Below are 14,266 nucleotides of genomic sequence, written 5' to 3'. Positions count from 1 at the left end.
ATTACTGGGCCTACATGAGTCATGGCCATTGATTTCAATGGGCCTACTCTGAGTGATTTAATTCAATACAACCCAGTATTCCCCTTGGCATCCTAGTGTGTGTATTCAACGTAACAGTTTGTGTTTCAAATAAAAACCTCAGGTCAACTTCCTCAAACCAAACTACATTAACAGGATCTCTGAAATGAGGCTTTTTGAGTACTTTGCTGTATTATTATTTATTGTCAAACTCCTGCCTTCCTTTAAAAATACTAATTTAGATTTTAAAATGCACATATCCTAGCAGAGTTGTTCACTAAATAAAATAGTTTGGACATTTATATATACTCCACCCTTCATAAGCTTCCCAAGGGATGAGTAACTTACAGAAAAGTAAAATTAGAATAAAACAAAGGCCTGTCCAACTCAGGGATGCTTGGGGTGGGGGGGGATATTGGTGTGGGCTGGTGCAACTAAACACTTAGATGGGGGGGTGTTATTTAAAGAGCTCAAGGTGGGGTTCATCGTTCTTCCCCTTACTATTCTATCCTCACAACAACCTTTTGAAGTAAGTTAGCCTAAGATAGTGATTGGCCCAAGGGCACCAAGTGGGCCTCATGCCTGAGTGAGGGTTTCAAATGCTTTTTGTTCAAAAGAATTGCAGCAGTTATTATGAGTTATTAATAAACAGCCACAACAAATGAATACACTGCTTGCTTTGTAACTATTTAAATCTTGAATTTATCCAAGCTTGAATTTCTAAATAGAATTTCTGTAAATCTTGAATCACTTTTGACCCCCTCCATCTTAAATACCATGCCTTATCTTGCACCAAATGTAGTACTGCTAGCCTAAGATTAGCAGATGAAAGACCTATAGTAACATAACATGAATCACAGAATCACAGAATTGGGACCCTGAGGATCATCTAGTCCAACCTCCTGCAATGCAGGAATATGCAGCCATCCCATCCAGGGATTGAACCTCCAACCTTGGTGTTATTAGCACCATACTCACCATACTGAGCTATCGTCAAGCAGAAACTTGCATTTGTTGCACTCTTTAGGGTTGACACTGGAGGAGAGTGGGACTGTGATATCAAACAGAGCAACCCTTTTCTAGTATGGAACTACAATTATGGGGAAAGCTTCACTTGTTGATATTTTGTCTACTGGACATCTTATGACTTGTATGCAACCCCTGATTTATTTTGGGGCACTCCACCCTCTCCTGCAAAAGTGTGCACAAATTTGCACGAGACATAAAGAAGTGCATGCAGATGTGTGTCTTATCTGGCAACTGCACCAAAGGACCAAATCAGCGCACAGTATACCAAGCCCAGAAGTTGTGTTGCCCTGTCTATGGGCATGGGTGCAGTGCAGTCAGGCCAGTTGTTGCAGAAGGTGGCTGCTGCCTTGAACCTGGCTCTGGTGGCACTGTGGGAAGGTGGCACCTTCCTCCACGTGTGGTCTACGTGGCACCTCCTTGGTCCATGGCAATGAGACACCATGGGGTCTGTTTGCTGTCACTTGGCAGAACTGTTTGATGAGGTGTTGGGAGTTGACATCCTTTCTCTGTGACTTGATTCAGTTGGTTGAGAAGACAACTGGCAGGTCGTTGGAGGGGGAAGGAATGACCTCACTACACAACCACAGCAGTTGGTTATCATTCTGGAGCTGTCCAAGGTCGTGAGCTGTGGGGCTGCGTTGCCACTGAGAAGGGCCTGCTGGTCTCGGCGCTCTCTCTCTCTCTCTCTCTGTCTGTGTGTGTGTGTGTGTAGCTTCTGATGCTCTGTGGACCTCTGTGCCTGCTCAACCACAGTCGATGCTCGCAATAAAGGCTGGCAAACGCTCCCCAGTTTTTGTTTTCCTTGCGGCGGGAAGCCCCACTGATTTGAGAGGTTAGAAGCTCGACCCGATCTCAGTACGCATCTCTCAGAAACGACTTCCTGTTTGGAGGCCAGCGCGGAAAGCAAACTCGGCCAAAGGCGAGTCACTATTTTGGTCTGCCGGAAGACGAGAAATCAAATGAAAAAGATCCAGACCTCGCAAGAAGCGGATGCAGCCCTGCCTCGTCTCCCCGGCGGCTGCTGCTCGGTCAGCTGACCGGAGTCCCGTGACGACGAGGCGCAGAAAGGAAAGGAGGACCTTCGCCAAGGGGCTGCTGCTGCTGCTGCCTGATGTCTCCGCCGGCGCGCTCCTCCATCCTTCGCTCCTCAGCGGCTGCTCTAGGGCGGCTGCTGCTGCTGCTCTGCTTGCAGCTTCCCTGTCCCGGAGATGCTGCTCGCTACGACCCCACGTGGGAGTCGCTGGACTCTCGGCCGCTCCCCGCCTGGTTTGACGAAGTCAAGTTCGGCATTTTTATCCACTGGGGCGTCTTCTCGGTGCCAAGCTTCGGCAGCGAGTGGTTTTGGTGAGGCTCCCCACCCACCCACTGCTCAAGCTCATTGACCTTGCCCGCCCCTCTTCTTCCCGAGCGCATCGTGCCGGCCGATTCCCTCCAGGGTGGGAAATGTCAAGGAGGGTGACTGCCTCCCTGGGGTACCAACTTGAATAAAATATTGGGGGGGGGGGGCAGGTCAGTCTCGCCCCGCATAATGGATCACAAGACATAATGCACGCACACTATTTGAATGGCAATGCCCATCAATCTTGGGGGGGCTGGCCCCCTCAAAAATTTTATTGGGGAGCCCAAAGTTATCTTGGCCCCTAGGGGTTGCCACCTATGCTGCCTCTGGTGGGTCCGCTGTGATCCTCGGACTCAGCCGCGTGCTAGAGAGGGACGAATGATACAAAACTTAACTCGGAAGCCCTGCCATTTTAGCTCTAAGGTGGGTGGGCTCTAGCTATTCAGTGAAAGCTACTGCTTCATGTATTCATGTAAGTGAGGGGGCTCTAAGGATGAACCCTTGGGAAATCCTGCACCTCCACTAATGAACTGAATTTGAGGAGCAGCTAAACAATTGCCCAGAGTGACATCGCATAACCTCCACGCAAGCAAATCAGAGTGATTGCTCAATGGACACCGGAAGATGTGTAGTCTCCTTGCAAACGTTTTCTGAATAAATGGAATTAAGCGCACAATAAACAGGCTGTATGAGAAGTGACCTGAGTTCTAAAGCTGCAAACTAGCTCCAGGGCAAGGAGCATTTTCACACAAGTGGCTTATATTGGTTTGGACTTTATGTCGATCGACAAAGCAAAGCTTACCATGATTAGGATGTGCAGTTGATTTTTCTTCACTCCATTCACATGTGTGGCATAAATAATATGAGAATAGGCTTTAAGTAGAATAATAGAAACATAACCACCCCACCCCACTCACCACTCACCCCTTTTTCCTTTCTTTTTTCTTCCTAATTGTTTAAACCAATTCTTAATCCAGGAACTTATACGTTGATCACTAATAATGAAACATGTTGATTTGGTAGAAAGCAGCTTCTTGTGTTTCCTAAAAGCCCCATGATCAGGACACCTGCAGGACTATACTCCAGAACATGTTTGAATCTTTGTTCGGGAACTTCTGGATGCTTCTGCCTTTGTGTGCAGATACAATAGGCTTGTTTGTTTCCTTTGTAGGTGGTATTGGCAGAAAGAAAAGAGAGAGCCCTATGTAAACTTTATGAAGAGCAACTATCCTCCTGGTTTCAGTTACCAAGATTTTGGCCCTTTGTTTACAGCAGAGTTTTTTGATGCCAACCAGTGGGCAGACATTTTGAAAGCGTCAGGTGCCAAATATGTTGTCTTGACTTCAAAGCACCATGAAGGTAAACTTGAATGTATTTCTTTCTGAGCTCAGTTGTTTTGTTTGTTTCAGCAGACAAAAAGCCTGGGTGGGGCTTAATCATTCAGCTGCTGAGATACAGAGGTTTTCAACCATTTTCAGTCCATGGCTCCTTTGGCCAACTACATTCTTTCTGCGGCTCCCCTGTGGGGAAACACTCTCCAAGCCTCAGAAGCTCAGTTACATCACCCCTTGCCTTCAGAGCTGCGAGTCCTTTGCCCGTTTTCGAACACCCTCCCTTGTGGAGTGTTCCCTCAGCCTGCTCTCTTCTCCTTGGGAGTCCTCTTAGCAGCAGTCACCACCGCCCCTGGTCTTTGAGCTGTCCCAAAGAGAGGTGCCTCCTCACACCCCCCAACAGGGGCCTGGGAAGAGGATTCCCCCAGCCTTAGCAGCCCAATGGAGACTGACCCAAGGTGAATGTGAGGCCAGCACCTTACTCACCTTGGGAGGCAGCAGTGGCAGCAGCGAGTGCCACTGGGCCTGCACATTGAAAAGGCTCTCCTTCAGTGCTGGGCACTCAGCTCCCAGGCAGGCATTGCACACAGCAAGCACAAGAAAGGCCAGTGCAGCACCTGCCTACCTGCCCGGCCTCCCACTTGGCCATCCATTCCCAACAGCAAGGGCTGGTGGACTGTACTCCATACAACAGCTAATTTAATTCAAAGCATGCTTTAGTTAAAGAACGTAAGAGCCGGTTGGATCAGGCCAGTGGCCCATCTAGTCCAGCATCCTGTTCTCACAGTGGCCAACCAGATGTCTGTTTGAAACCTGCAAGCAGGAGCTGAGCACAAGAGCACTCTTCCCTCCTGAGGCTTCCAGCAACAGGTTCCAGCATTAGGTTAAACAAGAATGCAAAATAAAGGTGCACGATATATTTACAATTATAGTTATTTTATTAATCCCAACATTCGTTTCCTAGGTTTTACATTGTGGGGATCTAAATATTCTTGGAATTGGAATGCTGTTGATGTTGGACCCAAACGGGACATTGTGGCTGAATTAGCATCATCCATTAGAAATAGAACTGTCTTACACTTTGGACTCTATCACTCGCTCTTCGAATGGTTCAATCCTCTTTTCCTTGATGATGCCTCTAGTGGGTTCCTAAAAAACCAGTTCCCAAGTGCCAAGTCACTCCCAGAGCTGTATGAGATTGTGAACAAGTACCACCCAGAGATTCTGTGGTCAGATGGAGATGCGCATGCCCCGGACATTTATTGGAACAGCACTGGCTTCCTAGCTTGGCTTTATAATGACAGGTGAGTCCATTTCCCCACTCCCTGCCCTTGAAATAATGCATTCAATATTAATAATTGCAAGAAACTTGTTTCCTAACAGCTTTTTAATGGCATTTCATGAAACTCGTTGCTTCAGGCTGATGCATTTACAAACAGTTTCTTAGGAGTAAGTCCCACTAAACTTACTTCTGAGTGAACATGTGCAGGGTTTCACTGTTGATAAATTATTTCATGATAACAAATTCTAATTTACCTACCTAAATAAGATAATGAGAGAGAATGGGGTACATCATACTAGTTCCTTGTGGTTTTGGAATGTGGCTGTCATTTCAGGTGCCTGGGATTTCTGACCTGTAGTTACACAGCTTAGGAGTCCTGGACAAGTGCAGTTTTCTTCTTCAGTAGGTTAGTGACATTTATAACCTAGTGCCCTGACTTCTTCATTTCAAATACTTGAAGACTTGATGATATTTGACCCAATTCTGCTGGAAGCATTTGTCTAAACCAGCCTCCTTCAACCTGATGGCCTTCAGATGTTATGGACTAAAGCCAGCCAGGGTGGTCAGTAAGTATGGTAGGCTGAAACATCTGGAGGACACCAGTTCAGCAAAGGCTGAAGTAAACCAGCCTTCCTTAACCTTGAGCCCTCAGATGTTCTTGGACAGCAGCCCACATAATCTGCAACAACTTGTGGAAACTCAAGGTTGGTGAGGACTGGTCTAAATGCAACTCAGTCTGACGCATTCTCCACTGTTCTGATTTTCCACTGATTGTTCATATGTTGTTGGAAGTCACATTTCCAATGAGTTGCAGGAGGGATGTGTTTGTCCAGTGGCAGATGTAGAGGAAGGCCCTAAGTTGCTTAGAAAATGATTTGAAAATGTTGCTTAAGCATTTCAAGCAAATCATAAAGATTGGCCTATTTAAATAGTTTAGATAGACCACACGATTTCCTTTAGGTGTAATAGGACTTTCTGATAGCTAAAGAACTGCCAGTTGGTTTATCAGCTGCTTATTTTTTTGAAACTGGTTCCTTTCTGGTGTCCCTGTAAATAGAGGGTGGAAAATATTAAAAACAAATGGCAGCTTTTGTTGAAAATGTGAAATTGCTTACACATTCTGAAAAAGGCCCTGCTGTTGAGATTTTGGTTTTATGCAAATGTGTGTTATATTTATTTGAGTAAGTACTTCAGATGATTAACAGCAAAATCCTATGCATGGCTACTGAGAAGAAAGCCCATTTGAATTCAGGTAAGTAGGTAAGAGGGACGCGGGTGGCGCTGTGGTATAAACCACTGAGCCTTGGGCTTGCTGATCGGAAGGTCAGCGGTTCGAATCCCTGCAGCGGGGTGAGCTCCTGTTGTTCAGTCCCTGCTCCTGCCAATCTAGCAGTTCGAAAGCACGTCAAAGTGCAAGTAGATAAATAGGTACCGCTCCAGCAGGAAGCTAAACGGTGTTTCCATGCATTGCTCTGGTTTTGCCAGAAGCGGCTTAGTCATGTTGGCAACATGATCTGGAAAAACTGTCTGTGGACAAACATCGGCTCCCTCAGCCAGTAAATTGAGATGAGCGCAGCAACCCCCGAGTCATTCGCGACTGGACTTGACTGTCAGGGGTCCTTTACCTTTACCTTTTAAGTAGGTAGAGGATTTCATCATTTGTCAAATTAAAATTCATTTTATCAGTAGGCAACCTGAGTCCTAAACAGGTGTCTTTAGAGCACACATACAGTGGTACCTTAGGTTACATACGCTTCAGGTTACATACGCTTCAGGTTACAGACTCTGCTAACCCAGAAATTGTGCTTCAGGTTAAGAACTTTGCTTCAGGATGAGAACAGAAATCATACTTTGCGGCGCGGCGGCAGCAGGAGGCCCCATTAGCTAAAGTGGTGCTTCAGGTTCAGAACAGTTACTTAATTCCGGAACGAATTAAGTACTTAACCTGAGGTACCACTGTACACATGAATTAGGTATGAACAGTTTCCCCCTTTCCCCCTCTGTTACTGTCCCATTCTGTCCTTGGTCTCACATTAATTTTTCTTTTGTTTCGTTGTAGAGAAAAACTCTGAAATTTCAGAATTTGTGCATGTGACTCCATTTTGCTTTGTCATGATTTTACTGGTATTTAATATTTCTTTCCCTCCCTCCCTCTGCACAAGTGCTACACCAACTATCATTTTCAGTGCATGCTGTTGGTTTTCTGCAGGTACAAAAATTGATCAGCAAATAGGCGCATGCTCAGTACACTGTTAATGCCCAATGTTCTTTCTCTCTGTTCCATTTTTATTTTATTCCTTTTCCCTCTCCTGCAAGTACTTAAGCATAGTGAACATGCCTAAATAAGTGCATATTGGCAACTTTGCATTGATTTTTTAAAAAATATATAAATTGATTCTGGATGAGGCTTGTGTGACATATCTGCATCAAAGGTCAGGCTGCCAGTGGCATCATCCATAAAGGAAATGCAAGAAAATGCACTGTTGCTGTCATCTTCCAGGGAATACTTGGGAAGCCCAGGTTGCTTTTTTTATTCTGTTGTATGGAGGACAACAGGGAACACTAAATATCCCACATGTCACCAAACAAGTGTAGTTCCTGTCCCCCCCTTTTTTTTCCTTCTTCAGAATTCAGAAACCCCGAGAAAAGTGGCTTCCTGATAGTGTGTTATCTTATTACTCCTGAGATATGGCAGGCTGTAGCAGCTTTTGCCACTTCATGTTTGCCAAACCATCAGCATTTTTAGGAAGAAAACCTTAGCCTTTGGGCACTTTCTGGGACATTGCCAGATGCCAAGTGAAATGTGAAAATACAAAATGCTATTACCTTGCCGGGGTGATAAAATAGAACACCTTGAAGCAAAGCCCCTGATCTCCCTCCAGGTGATTAGAGCACATATACATTTTGAAGCCAAAGCTGAGGGACTGTGTCAGTGACATCCCTTGGGGGGCCCCAAAAGTTCCAGTAGCAAATACTCAAAAAAAGAGGATTGGCACTCTTTAAAAAAACCACAAAAAACTAGTGCAAAAGTCTTGGTGCTTGAAGTGGATTGGCTTTTTAAAGACACTGGCATTTCTAAGTTAGAAAATACTTTCAAATACATGTAGAATCCCCACAAGTGTAGCATGCTAGAGCAGAAACGATGAGGTTGTGGTTTTGTATAGTATCCACAAGTGTTAGCTGTTTTTAAACATCCAGAAGTGCATAATCACCTAGGTTAAAATATTTGATTTAAAAGAAAATGCACAGAGAGTGTACCACTGCATCAGTTGTTTTTTTAAAGTCCTACCTCTTAGGAAGCATTCGAGAATAGTAAACTGCTTATATGGGATCTACTGAGCTTCCTGTTAAAATAAAGCACTGTATCTGAACAACATATTCTCCCCCTCCCCAGCCCTGTTCGGGACATGGTTGTAACAAATGATCGCTGGGGAGCTGACTGCATTTGTAAACATGGAGGATATTACACGTGTGCCGATCGTTATAACCCAGGACACCTTTTGCCCCATAAGTGGGAAAACTGTATGACGATAGACAAAAATTCCTGGGGATACCGGAGGAATGCACAGTTGAGTGACTACCTAACAATTGAAGAGCTTGTAAAGGTAAAACCAGATAAAGAATCTGGGGCTGTCAATTCTTGCATTCTTTCACATACCATTCCTGGCAACCCTGAGTTCACTAGATGAGACAATGTTGATAATTGTAACTTTCTTTAGAATAATTTTAAAATTTTTTAGAATGCTTTTTAAAAATTATTGCGGATCCTGGGCTCCTTTGGGAGGAAGGGTGGGATGGATAGATAAATAATTGTGCAAGAGTTGTTTCTCATTTTAAAGGGCTAGTGGCCACAAAAAAGGTACTAAGGAGCCCACTAATGAAACGACCATGTTGATTCCCAGAAGGAGGACTTCCAGGTGAACAGCTAGACAAGGGTTGGGGGACTTGTCTCCCTCTAGATGTTGTTGAACTACAGCTCCCATCAACCCTTACAACCGGACGTGTTAGCTGGGGCTGATGGGGTTTGGAGTCCAACATCATCTGAAGGGCCACAGTTTCCCCATCCACAAGTTAAACTTTCTTTGAACCTACAGTGTGGTGTGGTGGTTAAGAGCGGTAGACTCGTAATCTGGTGAACTGGGTTCGCATCTCCACTCCTCCACATGTAGCTGCTGGATGACCTTGGGCTAGTCACACTTCTCTGAAGTCTCTCAGCCCCACTCACCTCACAGAGTGTTTGGTGTGGGGGAGGAAGGGAAAGGAGAATGTTAGCCGCTTGAGACTCCTTCGGGTAGTGATAAAGTGGGATATCAAATCCAAACTCCTCCTCTTCTTCTACAGCAAGGTACTGACAATGTTGTAACAGAAGCATGAATATAGGCTTAACAACCTACATAAATGTGCCATCTCAAATGCTGGGCAGCTATGTTGGGAATGCCAAACCCAGTGTGGCTTTTCATTGCTCCTCTTCCTATATAATTTCAGCAACTTGTAGAAACAGTGTCATGTGGAGGAAATCTCTTGTTGAACATTGGGCCCACCCACGATGGCCGCATTCCTGTTATTTTTGAGGAGCGCTTGAAGCAAATGGGGTCATGGCTGGCCCTCAACGGGGAAGCCATTTTCAGCACTAAACCTTGGAGAGCTCAGAATGACAGTGCCACACCAGGAGTATGGTAAGTCCGTGAAGCAAAAACACAGGAAGTACTGTACCAACGTTAAGTTTACTTTTGTTATTGTTCCGCTATCTTGGATATATTTCACTTCCCCCTCATTTGACTCCCTTCACAAGCAAGGTATGATGTAACTGAATCAGGGAGAACTGAATCAGGAATGTGGCATTTGTGCAGTGAGACTTTTAACACTTTGCTCTTGATCCAGATTGAAACAGCCCCTGCCTTTGTTGCAGCTGCTGTTAACCCCAGGAGGAAAGTTCCATTGGTATCAATGGGAGCTCCCCTTCTGTTGAAAATAGCATTTAAGGAAGGGTGCAATCTAGATCGAAACTATGCAATGGGCGAGAGCAAATCCTCCCTCAAAATGCTGTGGTCTTGATCAGAATCACCCTCTTCCTCCATAGCTGCTATTTCATTAACCCCCCCCCCCCCATGGTCAATCATTTTGACTAAGCTATCTAGTTTTGTCTTCCGTATGATGTGTGGGATTACTATTTCTAAACTATTGGTCCTTCTCCTCTAGAAAAAGAGGTGGTTTAAAATAACAACACACTTCTGAGGTGTGCAGTATTTGCAATGGTTACTAAACAGCTTTGCTGGCGAGGGTCCCAAATTGTTTGTAGACTAGGTAGTTTTACCTTCGATCTTTAGGAAAAACGATTCTTCGTTTGTTAACTCCTACTAGGTATACATTCAAGTCAAAAGAAGACATTCTGTATGCCATTTTCCTTAACTGGCCATCTTCAGGAACTCTGATTCTTGGGGAACCAAAAGGTGTTACCGGAAAGACAGTGGTAAGGAATATTTGCCTATTTTTATGACTTCTGTACAATTTCTCTTGAAGAATTTCAGGACTAGAAAGAACATGAAATGCATTCCAGCAAAGCAAGATCATCTGCATATAACACCCCTAATAGATTAGTTTACAAGGCTAGTCAATGTTGTTGTTTAACACCCATTAATTCCGGACTATGGCTATTCTCATCTGGAGAGACAGAAACTTTTAAGTGCAAGATCTTAAGAGAGTCAGCATCTCTTTGAACAGCTTCTACCATTTAATAAAAGCTTTTCTGTTTCAGGTTAAGCTGATTGGATATGAAGAACCATTGCCATGGGTTTCCATGGGGGAAAAGGGAATGATGGTAGTCGCACCTCAATTGCCGTTCACTATATTTCCATATCAGTGGGGCTGGACTCTGCAGCTGACTAACGTCTATTAGCAACAGACATCCTTCACTTTTGGTTATTATGACTGATTCTTTTGTTATTATTCTTTTGGTGAATAATCAGAGCTCACTCACCATGGCTTACCTCTGAGGTGACAGGGGATATATATCTGAAACAGAAATAATCTATAGGAAGATTCATGCACTGATCTTGTTCCAGCTTCAGTTTTTGAAAAGAGGACCTATGAAATTAGGCAGGATCTACCACAACTAGGCAGGAAGTGCAAGTAAACCGCAGAGTGAAGCGATGAACTATTTTGAGTCCCAGGAACACATTTCCTTTGGGGTAACCTAGGGACCAAATGCCAGTGCAGAGCTGAGCCAGAGGCAAAAGTGAGCAGAGCAATTAAAGTGAATTTTACGTTGTACTGTAGCCTAGTTTTTTCACTTGCACCCCGCTCTCTATCCTGCAGCCACACAAGCAAGAGGGATTACTAGAGTTTAAGGACATAGACCAGTCAGGCAAAACCGCTCAAGCTTTTGGGCCTTGGGAAGTCATCATCTTATGAGGCTCCCAAAAGACAGACTAAACAGAAAAGTTATGTGTCTTAAAAAGAAAAGTATTTTGGCTTTAAAAAGCAACCAAGGGCAGCAGGGGAGTCCGCCATGCCTAATGTTAGAATTGGTGCTCAAATAACTTTATGGACAAAAAGGGTTGAGGCATTCTAAAACTGAATTTGACCGTAAATCGTGTTATTCAAATTTTGATGCTTGTGTTTAGGCTTGGTTTGTTTTTTAAATGCAGGTATTAAATCCAGATAAAGTTAAGTATGACAAACAATACAATCCTACCATTGTCTATGCAACAGTCCTACTATGTTCGATGGAATAGGCTCAAGTTAAGTGTTTAGGATTGTTTTCAGTAGGGATAAGTGGTAAGTCGCTGTGAATTTCAACTTCTTCCATTGGTTTCAGTAATATTTGATTCCATTTCACTGGAGTTGGGTGTCAGAGTTTCCTCAGTCCTATAACCTACCTCAATATTACCCCATCACACTTTCCTTGAATATAAAATTACATATTAGGACTTGGGTCATAGTTTTGATTAGTGATAAATGGCCTACAATTATATACTTCTTAAATTTTGATACATGTACGTTCAGTTACTTAAGTTCCAGACAGGTAAGAGTCTAAAGCTATCGCCTCTTTGGGTATCTTGCAGTTTGTGACTTGAAAAAAATAAAATTATTGCTAATTTAAAAATTTGTGTAATTGTAATCTTCATGAAACACTTTAATAAAGCAGCTGAGGAGAAAATAATGTTAATAAGGAGAAATTAATGTTGAAGTCCAGTTGCCTTGTTGATTTACAACCAAACTCTTTTTTCTCTGTGTGAATGTACTGTATATTTGCTTTCGTTATGGGTTGGGCAAGTTCTAGCTGCTCGGTCCCACTCCTTTGCCTCAAAAGGAGCTTGGTTGGAACTGTTTCCTGCTACAAAACCAGAGAAGGAAAAGGACAAGGACAAGAAATACAGCCTAAATAACAGATCTTTGAAAGAATGGTTAATACAACCATTGAAGGAAGTCTGCAATGAAATATTGGAAGGGAGAAAGGCACCAGAGTCATGGAAAGAAGCTTACATTACACTTATACCAAAAACAGAGACTGAAAAGACACAGCTCAAGAACCGCCCCATATCGCTGCTAAATGTGGATTATAAAATTTTTGCAGATATTCTGGCTAAAAGATTAAAAAAGGTGTTAGTAGAAGAAATTCATAAAGATCAAGCGGGCTCTCTCCCGGGCAGACATTTGTCTGACAATATGAGGAATATAATTAATATTCTAGAAAAACTTCAAGTGAATATCAATACTAAGGCTGTCTTGATATTTGTGGACGCGGAGAAAGCCTTTGACAACATCTCTTGGAGCTTTATGAAGAAGAATCTACAGGGGATGGGGGTAGGTCAAGGTTTTGAAAATGGTATAGGTGCAATTTATTCAGAACAAAAGGCAAAATTAATTGTGAACAATGTAGTGACAGAAGAGTTTAAGATTGAGAAAGGGACACAACAAGGTTGCCCAATTTCTCCACTGCTCTTTATATCGGTCCTTGAGGTTTTGTTAAACATGATAAGAAACGACCAAGAGGTTAAAGATATACAAGTGGGAGTTAAACAGTATAAACTGAAAGCATTTGCTGATGATTTAGTATTGACCTTACAGGAGCCAGAATCCAGTACAAAAAGAGTATTGGAACTGATTCAAGAATTTGGACAAGTAGCAGGTTTTAAGCTGAACAAGACAAAAACTAAGGTTTTAGAGAAAAATTTAACTGTGAATGAGAGAGAGAAGTTTCAGGAAGAGACAGGACTAACACTGGTTAAGAAAGTGAAATATTTAGGGGTTAACATGACTGCCAAAAATGTGAATCTATTTAAGGATAAGTATGAAAAATGTTGGACTGAAGTGAAAAAGGATTTAGAAATATGGTCAAATTTGAAGTTATCATTGTTAGGCCGAATTGCTGTGATAAAAATGAACGTGCTGCCAAGGATGTTGTTTTTGTTTCAAACATTACAAATTTTGGACAAGATGGATTGTTTCAAGAAGTGGCAGAAAGATATTTCCAGATTTGCTTGGCAGGGCAAGAAGCCTCAAATAAAATTTAAGATATTAACTGATGCTAAAGAAAGAGGTGGATTTGCCCTGCCAGACCTCAAACTTTATTATGAATCAGCAGCTTTTTGCTGGCTGAGAGAATGGCTGCTTCTTGAAAACACTGACATGTTGGATTTAGAAGTTTTCAATAATGTATTTGGTTGGCATGCATATTTGTGGTACGATAAGGTAAAAGCACAAAAAGCGTTTAAAAATCATATTGTTAGAAAAGCATTGTTTAATGTTTGGATAAGATATAAAGATTTGTTAGAAAAGAAAACCCCAAGATGGTTGTCACCAATGGAAGCGAAGGCACAGAAAAAACTCAGTATGGAGGCCAAATGGCCGAAATATTGGGAAATTCTGGATCAAGATGGAGACAGAATAAAACTGCAGAGCTTTGAAAAATTGAAAAATAAAGTGCGAGATTGGCTCCATTATTATCAAATAATGGAGGCATACAATTTGGACAAAGAAGTTGGTTTCCAGGTGGAAAAATCAAAATTGGAAACAGAATTGTTAGATTCCAAAATTAAGAATTTGTCAAAAATGTATAACTTGCTGTTGAAATGGAACACTCAGGATGAAACGGTGAAATCAGCTATGATTAAATGGGCACAAGATGTTGGACATAACATAATAATGGCTGACTGGGAACAGTTATGGACCACAGGTATGAAATTTACGGCATGTAATGCCCTAAGAGAAAACTTAATGAAAATGATTTATAGGTGGTACATGACACCATTCAAGCTTGCAAAA

General features: G+C 42.8%; 1 protein-coding gene across 1 annotated transcript; it reads left to right on the top strand.

The window, feature by feature from the left end:
- The first annotated feature begins 1,036 nt into the window (after positions 1-1,036).
- On the top strand, positions 1,037-12,104 carry FUCA2 (alpha-L-fucosidase 2). Its single transcript, XM_080998575.1, has 7 exons — positions 1,037-2,391; positions 3,558-3,745; positions 4,682-5,021; positions 8,394-8,604; positions 9,485-9,675; positions 10,361-10,469; positions 10,755-12,104. Exons 1-7 carry the CDS (start codon positions 2,159-2,161, stop codon positions 10,893-10,895), a joined length of 1,413 nt encoding a protein of 470 aa, XP_080854701.1. The 5' UTR covers positions 1,037-2,158; the 3' UTR covers positions 10,896-12,104.
- Positions 12,105-14,266: the final 2,162 nt, after the last annotated feature.

Source organism: Podarcis pityusensis, assembly GCF_964106645.2.
Source record: "Podarcis pityusensis genome assembly, chromosome: 3".
In the NCBI taxonomy this organism is placed as follows: Eukaryota; Metazoa; Chordata; class Lepidosauria; order Squamata; family Lacertidae; genus Podarcis; species Podarcis pityusensis.
The sequence above is the reverse complement of the archived record's forward strand: the minus strand, read 5'-3'. Positions and strand labels throughout refer to the sequence as shown.